We start from the raw sequence: 18,568 nt of genomic DNA, 5'->3' as shown, positions 1-18,568 counted from the left end.
ACAGTATCTGGTGGTCCTGCATACTTTATGTAGTGCCTGTGAATAGGTAAGTACAGAATTTTATTTTTGGATGAACTTCCACCTCATAAACTAATCACCACATGGATCTAAAGGACGATAGTGACACAAAGCCCAGTGAAGTATTTCAAATGTGTTTGAATACTATTATTTCATGTTAATATTATGCCCTTTCTGGCCTGTATAGCTTTAATGTAGGTATTGTTGTTTTAAATCTGTTTTAATTCAATTTTAATTGCAACTTTATGGGTTTACAATTAGTGTGTGAGATTCTTCATCTTTGGTGGGTGGAGTATGTGAACATTTAATGTACACAGTCTCTGATCAATGCAGATACAATATAAAAGTAACCAGATAGTAACCGTTTCCTCATAGATTTGCCCCATCAGTTTAAAATGGGATGATATATCAACGTTGTTTCTGCTGCCCCCAAGTGGCCAGAAAGATTACTGCAGTAATTGCAATAATTAATTGGTTTAAGTAAAAAAGAATAGAATAGAATAGAAGTTAAAAAAAAGTTGGTCACTGGGGGTAGCACAAGCTGTAAACACCATACTGACATACATAAAAGCTATGGTTGAAAAAATTCTATTAAAAAAAACAAAACTTTTTTTCATATTTGCTAAAACTGTCACTACATTCACACAGCACTAAATGACACAGATTATCTGTCGGGGGGAAAAATCGTACTCATCTGCCCACTCTGTTGCTTTGTCGTGCTTTTAAATGCCTTGCTGCATATGAACAAAAACAACCAGTCAGAGCTGAGGAGTCTCTAATGCAGCTGTCAATCATTTTGGTCACTGCTTGTAAACTGTGAGCAAACTGTCAAACTAGGCAGATCAAATATGAATCGAGATTCTGGTACTGCATTGCCTATTTCTCACCTCATATGTTTTATATTTTAGTGCACTGTTTAGCTGTAAGATGAGAAAGTTTGTGACCTGATCACCATGATGGATACATTTACCAGTGTATCAAGCATCTTTCTCATTCTACATCTAAACAGTACACTAAAATATGTTACTGAAAACATTTGAGGTGAGAGATAGGCAATGCAATAACAGAATCTTGATTTATATTTGATCAGTGCTCCCTAGTTTAACACTTTGACCACAGCTCACGGAGTGATTGAGATGACTGACAGCTGTGTCAGAGACTCCTCAGCTCTCACTACTTGTGTCTGCTGCAGCATCACATTCTAATGTATGCCATGAGAAGCAGGAGGAGGAGGAGGAGGGACATGGTTTCATTCACAGACTATCTGTCTCATGTGACAAATATGGCACAAAGTTATTTTCATGTTACCAACTTCTGCTTTAAAGAACAATTTACTACCAGGCTGAAAAGCAGTGTTTTGCTGCCCTCTGTTCCTGGAGTACATCTGTACATCAGTGCAGCATAGTGACAAGTTAAAGATTTTCAGGGGGTGTTAAGTTACTCTTTAAAAAGTTGTTTATAGGTACCATGTTAGCAAACAGTTGCCTTTTTACACATGCAGCAGATACAAAACAACAACATTCATTTGAATCCATGTTTCTGGCCACCTGATGGATCTAAGTTCAATATTCACTCTCCTTCATGCTCTATTTTGGTCTTTGAGAACTACTGCAGGAAATAACTGGCTCTTAAACTTCTAAAAGCTCCAGTATGTTTACCAGCTAGTTGCCACTCTTGTCTCTCTGTTAAACACTGGCTGTAAAACCAAGACCATGAGCTAAGAGATGCTCATAAACTCTGTAGAGCTGAGTTTAGAGTTGGTGATAATTCTTTGTGGGTTCAACACTATGATTGACCCCTCACAGCTTACACACTGTATTTCATGTGTTGTTAACATAAAAATGTTCATTAGAACAGCTTTATTGTATAAAAGTAAAGATAGTAATTAAGCATAATGACCTCTTTTGGTGTTATATTGTTATATATTATAATATCTAACTATTATTCTGATGCATTCATGTGTAAGCTGCATTGAAATGGTTTATATAGTCAGGGTGAGCACAGTACTATCTCGTTAAAAAGCATAGTACTATCAACCATAATGTAATTAGAAATGGAGTGACACACTTTATATAGAAAGGCCAAGACAAACAAAACTGCTGAGTGCAACTGGAGCAAACCAGAGTGGAAAATACAGAAACATGACTTTAACCATTTGTGTAGTGTATTTTCTGTACAGTATATCTCTTTGCACAACATTGATCTTTTAAACGAGGAGAAACCTCTCCTGCTCCTCCATCGCCTTTTGTACTGCTGCAGCTTTCACATTGTGCACAGAGACAATGACAATGAACATTAGAAACATCATGCTGTTCCCATTTGGATAAATTACCCTGAGAGCACAAACTATCACTCGCACACATGTGCAGTGACCAGCATCCAGAGCTCTGCACATGTGACCCCATGTTGAATCACTTTCTCATTCAAATCCCAATTCTGACATCTGTCAGAGGAGGGAGGAGTATGAGTTGAAAAAAAGGACATGTAATTGCATAACCATGCAGTATTTTAATCTTCTTCTCCTTGGTGATGGCATTACATCAAATAACTTCACTCAGGCCAGCGCTTTTTGGCATTTGAGTCAGGCCTCATGCGTGGGCCCCAGAGAGCAGCAGAGCAGGTGTCTCCAGAAAACCTCCCAGCGTTTCACTGACAGTCGGATGTGTTGGTGGGGCCACAGTTACTTTGCCTGATGGACGAGGCTGCAGAGCCGGGTCCTGGGAGAAACAGACACTGCGTACATCAGGATCTCATTACTGGCTTACTGCATATATACACTGTGTCAAATAAAGTTTAGGCCCTGGGCTATGTTGTCACTTTTTCTGAATTGTACTTTTTTCCCCTATAGGTCCATGAGCCATGCATTCAGAAAATCTGAGCACATTATCGTCTTTCATGACATTCCAACATGCACTCTTCCAAAATTACTTAATCTGATTTAGCACCTTATTAACCACAGCCTGTGCAAAACCTGAATGAAAGCAGCATTTTCCACGTCAGATCTCTTCCTGATTTATTTAGACCATTTGCACAAATGTAGTCCGTCACAGTTTTCCAGTCAGAATACCAACAAATGTTGCTGACTGTGCTGTCTGCTCAAATCATTTGCCTCAGCCTTGTTGTGCAGCTTTTTGTGTTCCAAACATCACTGTACTCTCTTCCTCACTCTTTCAAAGCAGCTTTTACCCTCAGTTTTGCCACACTTTGTACGATAATACCTTCACTGTATCATGAGGAAAATCCACGCAGGCTTTCTCATAGTGAGACTCGAAATGTTGAGAAACATCCGCTGACCTATTACCATAAAGAGTTCTGTAGAGGGGTTGAATGAGTGTTAATTTGTTTCGGGTAAAAGGAGTGAAAGCCGGTCACAGTCTGTTGACGCAGAACGGCTCATAAATCACACTTATGCAGTGATTTCACTTAATCCTCGGTGCATTCTTTATACAGCATGCTCATCCAAATCGCCCCTGTGTTGCTGAGCCAAAAGTATACTTCTCCTTGGCTGAAAGCTGTTGGCTTTGGCGCGCTGCATCAACCTGATTCAGTCTTGACTGAAAAATATCAGCTGCAGCCACTGATTTTTATAAAAGTAACTAATTAATGTCAAAATAAAGGAACAGACATCAGCTATTACGATTTTTTTCTGCACTCCTAATGGGGTGAGAGATTTTCAAGATTAAAGCGGATGTTTTGAGTTGGCCAGCTTTCTGCGTGTCAGAGAAGCATGTCGTCCAGCTTCATTACATCTGGTCGTTAGTTTCATCTAGCAAGGAAGCTTTTTTAAATTATTTTTATAGCCTCTCTGCTTGATTTACCAGTGGACGATAAATAAGATTAGGAGGATGTCATGCAACAAATGTCAAGAGCTGCACTCAGACTCACGACATTACTCTTATATGGTATCCAGTTGCTGGCTGTACCAAAGAAGGGCCGAGAAGGGCGACTTTAACAGTAACGCATAACTCATTTAATGAAAGCTGACGTTTCTTGGACGAGGGTATTGTCTTGTGGTGAGGTGCCCCCCACCCAACATCTCTTTAAATCCAGTAGCCTCATATCAACTGCACTTTTCCACTGAAGAGACAGTGAGATGTGAATGAGACACTCTACTTCCTGGCTACCCACATTGGGCAGGAGGCATGCTGATGGTTAGTCATATCAGGTCAACAACCAATTTCAAGATGTAGGTTTTCACTGTGATTTGCATTTTCCACTGAACAGCCGCTCTCATGTATTTGACTCTTGCATGGTCAGGCATTGACTATGCCCGGCAGTGTTCAAGCTTAGCTAGTTCTTGTACATCTAAAAGACAGAAAGTGAATGGTTATTTCAGTTTATTTTTATTTCCTGCATCTATTAGCATTTTTTTTTACATTGAGGCCACTAAACTAAAAATAAAGGTTTGAGACACACAGTTAAAGCCCCCCTCCACTTAAAAAATGTGTTATATTCCTTGACTTAATGTTTGACCTTCACTGTGCAGAATGATGTATGTGCAAACTCTGACACTTAGAGTTACAAGCATGATTTTGGGACATCACCAATTAGTTTGGAAACCAATCAAAGTCCAATTTGCAGCTTACACAAGTGTGATGATGTGGAAACTTAAAACCTCCAACTCACCTATGCAGAGAATGAAGTAATGAGGTCAGAAACAGCTTTCATCCATCCAGCAGTTAAACTTTTGAAAGTAAGCTAGTTTGCATAAAGATTTCTGTTTTAATCAGGGGAAAGCAGTTTGTTCAACTTCCATTGTTGAAAATATATTTAAAATAAATAACCATATTATTTGCTAAAATTACTGAAATCAGTGGGCCTATATATGGGACAGGCCTTTAATTCCTTTCATGCTAAACTGTTGCTCAGCAAAGATGGGAATATATAACTAAACTGTCTATTTAAATCAGTAGGAATTTTACTTGTACAAAAAAATTGGGATTTAGACAACATATTAACTATAAATCATTCATTTGATCCAACTCCGACAGACACTGCATCAGAGAGAGTGTCACAGCACTCAAGGATTACAGCACCCAGCATACCGACACAACACCACTTTATCCTGTTAAAACATTTCTCACAACTTGGATTAATCTTCACGGAAATCCCCTTTGATTCTTTTGACCTGAGGACACTTATAGACTCAAAAAATATGAATAACTTACAGGGTAACTGAGGAATGGACGCATAATTTGAGGTAGCCAACAACCTGATTTTATACATCCGATGAACTTCTATAAAAAAATTAACTGCTTGGAAACCAGACAGGCGTCTAATTGAGACAGGCATTTAAAGGGGAAGTGAAAGGGACAGGGCATTTAACTGGAACTAGGCTTTTAATCAAAGTTTTACAGTATTACTCAAAGCAGGTTATTTTTATATATTGTAAGGCATGAAGGGGCAGATCTTTGGTACCATATTTTTACTTGATAGTGATGAAATCAGTACTTGCGCTACATGATACGACACAAATGATCACCTGTCTCCAACAGCTCTACTTCATATAACAGACTATACAACAGTAGATAAACTAGAAATCTTAAAATGAAAGATAATGCACTGTTACTTTTAAATGCATATATTCACCATCTACGCATTTTCTGTCCTCCAACCTTCTGTACTAACGGTTCTTTATCTGGGAGACTGCATCATTGGGACGATTCAAGAATGTTACCCAACTAGAATGAACTAAATGTAAATGGTTTCAACAAAGAAAACCAACCCAGGAAATGCTTCATGTGCTATCAGCATTGAGCTTGACTAAATAAAATCATTACTTCTGGTTAATCTAAACCAGTCTATCTAACACATGTGCAAACTATATGTGATACTTCTTCCTCGGTTCAGCTAACAGTGCTTCATCACTCCTGAAGCTACAAAGTGACTCTCACATACTACACTTATGGACATTATTCCCTTGAGCCTCTTTACACTCTTTGTCTCAGGTATTTGGACATAAAGGCCCTCCTGAGCTACTTTACAGTATGTTTGGACCTCTGCACACAGGCAAGTCTTCTCTCCAAGGTTATTCGGCCGTAAAGGACATGAGGGCTGAAGCATTATGGGTTCAGTAAAAAGAGAGCTTGGAAACACTTCACAGTAACCCTCAAAGGTGGAACGGTCACGGGACCCCATTAACTTCCTTTCAGGCGTCTCTGGGCTGCAAAGAAAAATAGTCAAATGCTGTCTGGTTTGGAATGGAGAGTCCATATAGATAACATATCATTTTTTTTTTCCAGACAAAAAAGAAAACGTGCACACAACATAAAGCCAAACACATGTGTTATTTACAGTATGTGCTATAGGGAAGTGTATTCTGTTGTTCTCATCTACAGTATGGGAGCTGTGTTCAGTGTGTCTCTATTTCCCTCTGGAGGAGTTGGCAAGAGGAAATTGTTTGAGAAATTTTTTGGGGTCAAACTGACGTAAGCATTAATATTTGTGTGACCTCAATCAGGAAAGCAAATGAGTGTAGCTCGCTCCCCATCTGCTCTATCTAGCTTTCAGATGAGAAGCAGTACTATTTTCCGTGAGAGGAGAACATCTATCTAACTCAGTGTTTCCATGAACCAACTCATATCGCTGTTAATATTAACTGTGAAAAAACTGATTGATGCCCCAGTGCTTTATGCTTCATGGAAGACATTTAATGTTAGAGATTTAGCCTGTTAAAGTTATTTATGTTGTAATGTCAGTGGATTTATTTTGTAGTTTTGTAGGCCACAGGGATCATTAAGTACCAAAATCTTAACTACTTTTACACAGTGTTTAATGTCAGTTACACCTCTACCTTACTGCTACAAAAAACAGCACTGATGCTGACTACACACTCACTGGCCACTTTATTAGGTACACTTGTTCAACTGCTTGTTAACCCAAATAGCTGATTAGCCAATCGCATGGCTTATAGACATGGTCAAAACAACTTGCTGAAGTTCAAACATGCATGCAAGTATCATAATGGCGAAGAAAGGTGATTTAATTGACTTTGAATGTGGCATGGTTGTTGGTGCTGCTGCTGATCTACTGGGATTTTCACACACAGCCATCTCTAGGGTTTACAGAGGATGGTCCGAAAAAGAGAAAATCTCCAGTGAGCAGCAGTTCTCTGGGTGAAAATGCCTTGTTGATGCCAGAGGTCAGAGGAGAATGGCCAGACTGGTTTGAGATGACAGAAAGGCAACAGTAACTCAAATAACCACTTGTTACAACCAAGGTATGCAGAAGACCATCTCTGAACCAACAACATGTCGAACCTTGAAGCAGATGGGCTACAGCAGCAGAAGACCACACCAGGCTACAATTCACACAGGCTCACCCAAACTGGACAATAGAAGATTGGAAAAACATTGCCTGGTCTGATGAGTCTCGATTTCTGCTGTGACATTCAGACGTTAGGGTCAGAATTTGGCGTAAACAACATGAAAGCATGGATCCAACCTGCCTTGTATCAACGGTTCAGGCTGGTGGTGGTGGTGTAACGGTGTGGGGGATATTTTCTTGGCACACTTTGGGCCCCTTAGTACCAACTGAGCATGGTTTGAACACCACAGCCTACCTGAGTGTTGTTGCTGACCGTGTCCATCCCTTTATGACCACAGTGTACCCATTTTCTGATGGCTACTTCCAGCAGGATAACGCACCATGTCACAAAGCTCACGGTAGACTTGCATCATGGATGTGCAGCCGACAAACCTGCAGCAACTGTGTGATGCTATCATGTCAGTATGGACCAAAATCTCTGAGGAATGTTTCCACCATCTTGTTGAATCTATGCCATGAAGAATTAAGGCAGTTCTGAAGGCAAAACGTGGTCCAACCTGATACAAGCAAGGCGTACCTAATAAAGTGGCCGGTGACTGCTTTCATTTTGGGGTCAACTATTCCTTTAAAATCACTTTCCTCATGCACTTATACTATATCACCAGCAGAGGGCGCTGTTCAACAACACAGCATTGTTTACCACTTGCTGGTCAGGTTCAGCTCCCGACACTATGGCTCCACAGTGAGCAGAGCACAGACTGCGTAACTGTGGTTATTATTCAGACTCAGTCAAAATGAAACAAGGACGTGACTTTGTTGCTCAGACAGCGGTTAGTTTTACGGGCTTTGTGACACTTTGTTCAATTTATGGAGAAACAACAGCTGCGCATGCGTCACACTCCCAATTTGACAGCCTCGTGCGTTTCCTGTTACCATAAAAAGGCGAAGAAGAGAGGAGGGGAAAAACACCCGACAGAGCTCTCACTCAGTCCCTGTTCGTGGCACCGATAAACAACAGCGTTTGTTTACATCAGCATGTTGCTATATTATGGTGCCCTGACAAAAAGTAGTTTATGCTTTAAAGGTTTATTTGGGTCAGATGACGCACATACTGAATGTACTATTAGTAATATCGGACTGAGAGCGGCACCGGTTGCTACGGGCGTTGAGTGCAGTCCGGAAGACTTGTGACCACGTCCTCGCCCACTCGTTTGAGTCATCCAGCAGAGCATAGACGATCTTTGCAGCCCGCCTGGCTCCAGAGTTTCTTCGAGGAAGCACAGCACGCATACGTCTCCATCCTCGGGTCCAGGCGTGGCTTTCAGATGGGTGTGGTTCCTTGTACGGGGAAGTTTTCGTTCTACAGCGGTGAGTACACATGGTTAGTATAACTTGACTTAAATCTAAAGGACGTTCTCCAAGTGACATGGACATATAGTGAGGACTTGTGTGTGTTTTTGTGTCCTTTTTTAAAAGGTTGATGTTCTGTGAGGCAGGACAGCTCTATGATCAAGGTAAGTGTCACGTGTTTCGGGAGAATTAAGGGCGAATGTCTCCTTTTTTATGATTGTTACAGGTGAGTAATGACTTGACCTTTAACATGCAGGTGTGTTGAAATAATCTTTGTCCCATGTGTTTGCATTGTGAGCAGTTCATGTGTAACTCCACCTCACTAGCTTCATGTATTTATGTATGTATGTTATTAGTTGTTATGGGCATTTATTTTGCAGACTTGAAGGCCTGTGTTTTGCCATCAGAAACAGACTGATGTTAAATATTTATAGTGTTATTGGTGCTGTGTGTGTATGGGGGAAAAAAGGGAAATGTGACCCTCTCATATAGCTGATAAAGTACAGTATGATTGGCCTGACCTTTTAGAGCACATTGATCCAATAACACATAGCATGCATAGAAACTGATATCACCTTGACTTTTATGAAATGCTCTGACAAAACAACAGTTGAGGGTTGGGCTGTGAATAGTTGATGATACAGTGCCCCATATCCCTGCAAAGGTCACTGAGTGTCAGGAGCAGAATTTTGCACTGTGATTGGCCGTTTATGCACGGTCCAGCTCAAAGGCTCCATTCAGCCGATGAAACGAGAAATCCAGTCAAAGGAAACCTTTATGTTAGAGTGGGCTGAGTGCTGTGTGAACAGTTGCTGTCACAGCCCGGGGGCAACATGAGCTGATATCTCAGTCTGACAGAGCTGTATGACGAAATGTGTCCTCTCTAGTGAGGTGTGAAACACAAGGAAGTGGTTTTAATATTTTAAATTGTGCAACTTTTACAGGACAATGGGTCTCGTGCAGCTGCTGAAGTCCCAGTTCTTGTCCCACCTGATCATCTGCTATGTGTTCCTGGTCAGCGGCATCATTGTCAACCTGTTGCAGATCTGTACGTTACCTCTGTGGCTGGTCAATAAGCAGCTGTTCCGTAGGATCAATATCAAACTGGGCTACTGCATCAGCAGCCGTAAGTACCGTTCTTACTCTCAGCCACACAGATGATTCTGAAGTCTGCTGTCTGTTGGTGCTGTGGTGGTTTTGCTGTGGGAGGAAGAAATCTGTCTTAACAGTGGTAACTGATTACTAAGATTTGAATATCAGTCCTTTACATCACTTCACAGATGTTCACATGACATTGACCTCTCTACATCCTTGTGTACTAATGATCCTCAGAGCTGGTAGTTGCCCTGGATTGGTGGTCTGGGACAGAATGCACGCTCTACACAGACCCAAAGAGTTTTCAACTGTATGGAAAAGAGAACGCAATAGTGCTTCTCAATCACACATATGAGATTGACTTCCTGTGTGGCTGGAGCTTCTGTGACAAATTCGGAGTTCTTGGGGTAAGAGAAAGTATCCCAAAAATCTCCATGTTTGCCCCTTTTTTTGACCTTGAGGGTTTTTTTTTAATTTCATTGCTATACCCTCCAGTTTCATGACATGTTTTAATTCTTTTTTTTCCAGAGCTCAAAAGTGTTAGCCAAGAAAGAGCTGAGTTATGTACCTGTTATTGGCTGGATGTGGTACTTCCTGGAGATAGTTTTCTGCAAGAGGAAGTGGGAGGAGGACCGAAGGACGGTGGCTCAGAGTCTTCAGAACCTAAAGGATTACCCCAAAAGTTTCTGGGTACGTTTCAGCCTGTGGTTATTATCTTGATGTTGCACAGATTTTCGGAATAATGTCATTAATGAACTCCTTTCCCTGGGCTAGTTCTTGCTTTTCTGTGAAGGAACGCGCTTCACACCAAAGAAACATGAGATCAGCATGCAAGTGGCTGAGAGCAAAGGTTTACCCAAACTGAAGTATCATCTTTTGCCGAGGACCAAAGGATTCTGGGTAACTGTCCAAAACCTCAGAGGGACTGGTGAGTGTTCAATCGTTGATGAAGTGTGTAAAGGAACTGTTGGTAAGATTTAGGGGGATTTAGTGGCATCTAGCGTTGTGGAGGTAGTGGAAACACAACAATTCTTATTTTTCCCAGGTGATTACACACTAAAGACAATATATTGTTATATTATATTATATTATATCTCTACATATATCCCCCTAAATCCTACACACTGATCCTTTAAATATGGCCACCAGCAAAAATCGTACACTGTATGTGGACATCTGAGAGGGAAAGGTTGAAGGGATTTGCAAAGCAAATACACAGTTAACCGTCGCTGTGTTTTGTCCCTGTGCAGCTGCAGCTGTTTATGACTCTACGCTGAACTTCAGAAACAACGACGTGCCAACCTTGCTCGGAGTTCTAAATGGGAAGAAATATCATGCAGATTTATATGTGAGGTACAAGGAAATGTTTTGCTGCATTGCACGTCCTGTTTGCTGGCATAATCGTTGTTTATCTGAGAGATCTGACTTCCCCTCCTTGCAGGAGAATCCCTCTAGAGTTGATCCCAGAGGACGAGGCAGAGTGTGCTGCTTGGCTCCACAAACTCTTTCAGGAAAAGGTAAGGCTGTGTTAACAGTAGATATTTTAGCCTATAATTTACTCACCTAATCCGAATGATGTTGAAAACTTATCCCCACTTAAACATTACACAGGGTGCATTTTGGCACCTGTCACTTTCTAGACGCTGTGCCGGCAACGTGGCTTTCAAAGCGCAAACTCTGAATGTTAAGTTAAGGACTTTGGTACTGAGCTGTGTTTGCATTAATGATTCAACAGGATAGCTTTCAGGAGCACTACACACAGACAGGGCGTTTCCCCGGCCCCACAGTGAAACCTTCAAGCCGCCCCTGGGCCTTGATCAACTGGCTTATCTGGGCCTGCTTGCTCGTCTACCCTCTCGGCCTGCTAGTGGCCCAGCTGATCAGCTCTGGATCGATGATGACCATCTTAGCTTCTGTGGCTCTCTGCACTGCAGGTTGGTTTCATGTATTCATGTATTCAAACTCCTCCTGAAATGGGTGTAAAGATCCTTAATTTAACAAGCTCCTTTTTGTCTATAACGTTCCATTAAGCAGCAGATTTGACAACTCCAATGTAAGTCCCCCTTTTTTGGAAAGTATGATTTATCAGTCTTGGGAGCATGTCCCTAACAGCATTCAGGCATGTATGTGCTCACTCAGCGAAGTTAAACATTTATCTATCTGAGTAGTTTCACTGGGATGTTAAATGGAGAAGTGAGTTCTCTAACAGCATGGGGATTCATGAGGAACATGTTAGTTTCCACAATAAATAAGCACCACGTGTTTGTGGTCGAGAGTAAAATTATACTTTTTATTTAAAGAGACCAACCCAATCTTATACATTTATTAACAAGCGTCTATTTTTTTTTTATTTTAACCTTTAAGCTTCCAGTCTCAAAGTGAAAAACCAACCAGTCCCTAAATTCTGATCCTGAAAATACTTCATACTTGAGGGGGAATTTACTGTTGAAATAATCACGTCCACCCTGTCTTTGTGACTCTCTCAAATAATATTCTAAACATACCCTTTCTGAATCTTTCCTTCACAGTTTCACTTGGAGTTCGCTGGATGATTGGCCAGACTGAGATTGAACGAGGCTCAAACTATGGGAATAAGGAGGTTAATCTAAACAACAACTAAAGACTTCTGGCCTGCTTGGAGCTGCTTCTTTGCACTGCTACTCATCTGCGAGCTGCCAGCAGCAGACTGTGTAAATACGGGTCTGACAGCAGCGTTCCAACAAGTGCAAACCTGTTTGGAAGCACAGTGCAGACAGCGTAGTCTCGTTGTTACCGCTATGCTGCAGAAGCTCAAGGTGTGTAAGATCATGACTCATGGTCCGTGGTGAGCAGCTGCCTTTGGTACACCAATGATAAGAACGTGAGGCGAGATGAACTACAGCTTTACTACATTCACCTTAAATCAAAGTGCAAATTTTTAAATACAGCCAAGACGGACATTTGGCTGGTAACTCAAACTGGAATTAAAATTCAACCAAGTGTATAGTGGACTACCTCTCTGATTGTAATGTAAAGCATAAATGGCATTTTCATGTTGGAAGAAAATACACATTTCACTTTTTAAAAAACATACTGGTTTATTGTTTGTTCAAAGCAAACACAGAGAGGAGCAGGGGAGCAGAAGTAGTGGTATGACTTTGTGTTCAGTCCTCAGCAAAGGCAAAGAAAAAATTACAACAACTGAGTGCCTGAGTATTAAAATATATGAAAAGCAGGAATGCTCTAAAATAGACAACATCTGACCTTGAGTACTGCAGCATGGTGCATGCCTGTACTCGTGCCTGCCTCTGCAGGCTCTGATAAAAATGAGGTAAGAGTCACCACCTCAGTAGCAAGTCATTTCCGTGTGGTTTTAATAAATAAAAAGATCTACTGAACTGTTGCATAACAGAAACAGCTGATCCACAGTGCATCTCTTTATGACAGGAAAAACAGAGAAACAACAACTTGGGCAATAAGCCAGTATTTCAGTCTCCTCCCTCAATCATACGAGACTCAAATCATACTTGCACCATCAGAAAAGAAAAAGAAATCCTTGCATATCCTCACATTTTGATGGTGGTGTATCGAGGATGGAGGATCTTCTGTACCTTAACATGAAGCTAGAAGGAAATGATAGGAAAAACAGTAATACTGTTGGGATTTATTAAAGGGTAACTTCAACCTGGACCCTATTTTACCATGTGTTTCCATCCCAAATGGGAATGACAGCTTTTAAAATTGGCCCAGTCTTAAGTGAGAGGGCTCCACAACCCACTAAACAGGATGTTACGGCCCTCAGGGCAATCACATACCGTCAGTAAATGTCATCCACAGTGTGTTTGTTGTCACTGACAGGTTTAGCTTGTTCCTATAAGTGTCTGTCAACATTTGGATATGACTATACAGAGAGCAACCTTTTTGTTAGGAATAAGCCTTTTGGTTTCACTAGAAACAGTCCTGAAATTCCTCTCACCAAACAAACAGACTCAATTCAAATAAACAGTAATGTTAGCATATATAGAGCCAGCATACTGTCACATCTGATGAGGTGAGTTAAGGGTTTATTTCAACCAAACATGAGCTGGTGATTGTTGGAACAGTGGGAAGATGAATCAAGATGGCTAGAAATTTTGTTTTGTTCCTGGGTTTTACAATGATTAAGTCGCTGTTTGTTTAAATGGAAAGTCTTGTTTGTATTTCAGCTATTCTGACACTCACCAACTCTAGTTTGGTTGAAAAAAAACCCTTATTTCACAGAGTTAGATGTAAAAATATGCTGGCTCTATTCACGTTCTGTTTAAATAGAGTCTGGTGGGTTTGGTGATGGTGAATTCAGGGCTGTTTCTGGTTGAATAAAAAAGGATTTTTCTCTTCTTTTTTTTTTAAAGAAAGTCTATCACTGTAGGGATCCTTTCCATGATGTTGTCATGAACGTATAACAGTCTGAGCCTGTCAGTGGCAAAAACAACCACTTTTAATTGACATAAACTGACGGTGCAAACATGCTCCGAGTGGTTACATTACAGCCAGTTTAGCCACTGCTAGTTGCAGCACCTCAATACTGGACCAGCATACAAAAACGTGTTCCCATTAGTCACAAAAAATTGAAAATAGGTTCCAGGTTTAAATCTACCAAATTGTAAAAACTTAAATTAGATACACCAGGATCACACAAGGCCATATTTTTATTTTGAGAGATATTGGTTGGTGGCCATTCATTGGAAAAAGAGGAGAGAATAGTGATCCCTACGGATGCACAGTTTTCAGAAGCAGAACACAAAAACAGGTTGTTTACCTTCACGCCCACCCTGGGCCTTAATCAAGTGGCTGTTCGGAGGCTCTCTGCTCTGCAGGTTGGTTTCATGCATTAATGCCCAAGGTGAAGTACCAGAAACTGGTATGGAGGCCCCTTCCTTCATTAGAATTTACAAAAACAGGTCCATCAAGGTCAGTTCAACTGTCAGTTTTTAATAATCTAGGACTCTTCAATAGAGAATAGAGCTGATAAAGACAACACTCAGACCAGATTGAAAAACAAACCTCAGACACCGCATGTGTCATGACTGGGGTGAAGCACAGCAGAGTGACATTAACAGTTATTTATAGAGGAATACACTGTGAATTCTTTCAGATATTGATGTAAGCTAGTCTTCTGGCCTGTATCCAAGATTACCAGTACAAAGCGCTGATAAACTAATACCATACATAGAAAATGCTGCTACAATTAACAACCAGAAACTAGTCTTAATGTATATATATATGTAACTCCTACAATAATGGCAGAAACACATGTAACTTTAAAACCATGGAGCTTTCTGACATGATAGAAAAGGCACGAAAACCTTGCAATCGACCAACTTCGACTTTCACACACTGACGTACATTTTGACATGATTTGTCTAACATGTTGCAATATCTTGCACTAAATGAGATTAGTAGGCTGCAATACTCAGTGTGCAGATCTCCCCATTCTCACACCAGGTCTAAACATTTAAATTGTAACAATATAGAAGAATATCAGGCTGATTCTTTGTTGTAAACTGAAGAATATTAAAATTGTCTAAATCATCTGAGTTGAAATGTTGTATGAGCCTGTTTGAAGCAGCTCGGGCTGAAAGCAAGTCAAATATTCAGCAGTTTATTTTGATTTCTTTAAATTTCCCAGCAGGTATTTTAAGGTATAGATGTCGTGTGCATTAATTCCAAAAATACAACAAATCACATATTTTTAGGGGGCCAAGCACGTGGGGCCTGGGAACCGTGAATGCAAGCATACGCGGTTCCCAGGACCAGCGGTGCTGGGAACCCTATTGTTTTTGTTCGGGTTTTTATTATTATTATTACAGTTTTTCTCTATTTTTATTTTTCTGTTGGTAAAAGTGATGCTGCAGGCTAAACCGTGGAAGGGAGGGTGGTGCCATTTGGAGGGTTGGTCCGGACCCCTGCACATACCTCAGACAAAAAATGATATAGGTCCGTCAGCAGGGGGCGCTATAACCAAGGTCAACGCGTTTTGGGCTATAACTCCCACACTGTATGTCAAACATTCAACAGCCTCATATCCCCAGATTCCCTGAATAGTGCTGAATCACCTGGGCTGGGTCACGCCCATTTCCGCCTATAATTTTTTTTCACAAAATCATGAAAACTGGAAAACCTGCTTTTTTAAAATCCTCCTTGGGATTTTGTCCGATCGGCGTGAAACTTGGCACAGACAGTCGTCAGCTGGACCTGATCTAAAGTTATCAAAAGAATTTTGTTCGGTACAAATATGCACAAATTATTAACAAATACATTTTGCTAGCTACCTATAAAAACACGAACTGTTGCATATCTCAGTCAAAATAAATGCTAACAACACTAAATCTGAGATCCTTGCTTGGCATGTGACTGAGGGTATGAGCCAAATTTGACTAATGTTGGCCACTAGGGGGCGCTGCAAATATGGGAAATTTATATCTCTCAAATGGCAGCACCGATTTGTACATTTGGTGAGTATGATGCTGGGTCACTCCTGAGGCCATAACTTGAAGTTTATCACGACTGGTCAAAGTGGGCGTGGCTTATTACAAGATCAACAACAAACATTTATTTTTATACTGAGGGCTTTGACATTCACAGGGTATATATAGAATAGCACACAGACCACCCATACCAAACATTGTGTGTCTACTCCACTAGGTGGCGCTATAACGGAAGCAAACGCGTTTTGGCCTGTAACTTCCACATTTTAAAACACATCTTCATAAACTTTATATCCACGTGTTCCCTAAATAGAGTTGCATCTTCTGACATAGGCCACGCCCACTCCCCCTGCATATTTCTCTTTGTAAGTCACTACACATCAAAAACCTACTTTTCTAACTCCTCTTAGTGTTGATGCTCCATCTGCATGAAACTTTGCACATGAAATCTCCAGACTTGCCTGATGAAAAGTTAACAAAAGAATTTTACTACTCAAAAATATGCAGTAGTTATAAATAAACATTTTTTTTTTTCCTGCTACCTAAAAACACATACGGGTGCATATTTTTGTCAAAGTAAAAGCTATCAATGTCAAACTCAAGTCACTTTTTTCAGACGTCAACCAGAGGCTCTGGGCCAGATTTGCCACAAATTAACCGGTAGGGGGCGCTATAAACAGAGAACCATCAAGTGACATGAGAGTTGATCAGATTCGCATGAAATTTGGTGAGTGTGATGCAGAGTCGCTCCTGAGGCCAGCCATAAAGCTTAGTGATGTTTGGTCGGGCCGACTTCCAAGGGCTCCGCGACACCCGGGGGCCGAGTTGCGCAGGGAGGCTTGGCCCCCGTTCATAACTGCTTGCAGTTCTAGTTGATTGTTAATATTTGGAGTTCCTTGATGGGAAAAAATGTTTCAAGTTGTTTAGTTGATGCTGAAAAATTAAATGTATACTTTGGGCCGGTTTGATCTGGTAGGTTGTTGACTTTGGTCACTTGGGGTAAAACATTGGCTGAGACGGCACCAGCTTTGACAGCAACTCTAACCTTCCCTCTGTCAGCTCACTTACTTTATTTTGGTCCAAGGGGTTGTGCAGTGACTTTGTAACACACACACGCACGCACGCACTCACTTTTATGGGTTTTTATGCTCCAGATACTGAGTGACTGTTTGTGTTGATTGTTTCTGAGCCTGTGTCCACTTTAAAAGAACATTTTTCACCAGCTCCATATTACACAGTATTGCCACTGATGAACCCATATTATCTACCTCAGCAAATAAAAGTCATAAACCAGCCATTTAATCTCTTCTAGACCAAAGTGTATTAATATCTACCTGGAGACTCTGTAATGCATCTATTCTCTCTATATCTAAATATCTGAATCTAACAGATCTTGAAAATGGGGCTTTGCTCAGGATCTGAAAACTGCAATTTTCCGAATTATTGATTGGTGTTAATTCGAATTTAGCCTCCTTACTTCATAATTCAAAATTTTACACACTTGTGTTCATCATTCGTTTTCATGATAATCAATATAATGTCTACAATATATGCCAGAGGTAAAGAGAGACCCAGCTGAGCTTGTTGAAAGCTTGTAAACAGACTCTATTCTTTTTCTGAACTGTATGACTTAAAGAGGTCACAGAGCATCCTTGATGAACTATTGTTTTGCCAGCCAAGAGTAAACTACCCGGAGAACATTTTGGGAAACGCCCGCCTCCTCCTCCTCTCACCAGACAGAGCTAAGCTGCTGTCTGCAGTGCCTCCTCCACAAACCAAAGCAGGGATGCATTTGCTCTTGCAGGAGCAATTATTGCAGGCATTAGATTCAAGCTAACACTGCAGTGAACTCCATCCTTTATGCTGCTGCTCTGGATGTTACACCTGAACCCATTCAATGAACTGAAAGTATGTCATCCACATTTAGAGACTTGAAGGCTGCTCCCACATCAGCATGAGCCTTGGGCCATTACACCCAGATATATTACTCCCATAAATTGATACGGATGATAAGCTAATTACACAAGACTGTAAAACATTAATAGATACAATTCCAGCACCTAGTTAATGCAAAGCCCTATTCAAATTTAAATTGAATTTAATTTGATTTTTCTTTTGTGATGGTTCAGCAGTAGCACCCTCAAACACCCGATATCTTTCAGGTTATGCTGTCACTGCTCAATCAGTATGGTGGAGATGTATGCTTTGCCTCCTGGAACATCTGCTTAGCAAGCTGAGTTGTAAACTCACACTGTATTTCAGCTGAGATTGCAACAGTTTGCAAGTCACGATATGCTGTGTGACTTTGAATTTGGTTTTATGACCTCATCTGGCAATCCAATGTTCCATTCTGTTCTCTTATCTGATTTATGGAAAGCTATTTCTTGGCTATT

General features: G+C 40.8%; 1 protein-coding gene across 2 annotated transcripts; it reads left to right on the top strand.

Moving 5' to 3' along the window:
• Positions 1 to 8,311: 8,311 nt before the first annotated feature.
• On the top strand, positions 8,312 to 15,279 carry agpat4 (1-acylglycerol-3-phosphate O-acyltransferase 4 (lysophosphatidic acid acyltransferase, delta)). 2 transcript variants are annotated; one of them, XM_049600682.1, is made up of 10 exons: positions 8,312 to 8,652; positions 8,761 to 8,798; positions 9,579 to 9,760; positions 9,967 to 10,136; positions 10,258 to 10,419; positions 10,504 to 10,657; positions 10,980 to 11,082; positions 11,171 to 11,246; positions 11,465 to 11,663; positions 12,258 to 15,279. In XM_049600682.1, the coding sequence occupies exons 3-10, from the start codon at positions 9,583 to 9,585 to the stop codon at positions 12,347 to 12,349; spliced, it is 1,134 nt and encodes a 377-aa protein (XP_049456639.1). In that variant the 5' UTR covers positions 8,312 to 8,652; positions 8,761 to 8,798; positions 9,579 to 9,582; the 3' UTR covers positions 12,350 to 15,279. The 2 variants fall into 2 exon arrangements, with proteins under 2 accessions (XP_049456639.1, XP_049456640.1); XM_049600683.1 differs by having other exon boundaries at positions 8,312 to 8,665.
• The last annotated feature ends 3,289 nt before the right edge of the window (positions 15,280 to 18,568 follow it).

The sequence above is a fragment of the Epinephelus fuscoguttatus genome, linkage group LG16, assembly GCF_011397635.1.
Source record: "Epinephelus fuscoguttatus linkage group LG16, E.fuscoguttatus.final_Chr_v1".
NCBI lineage: Eukaryota > Metazoa > Chordata > Actinopteri > Perciformes > Serranidae > Epinephelus > Epinephelus fuscoguttatus.
The sequence above is the reverse complement of the archived record's forward strand: the minus strand, read 5'-3'. Positions and strand labels throughout refer to the sequence as shown.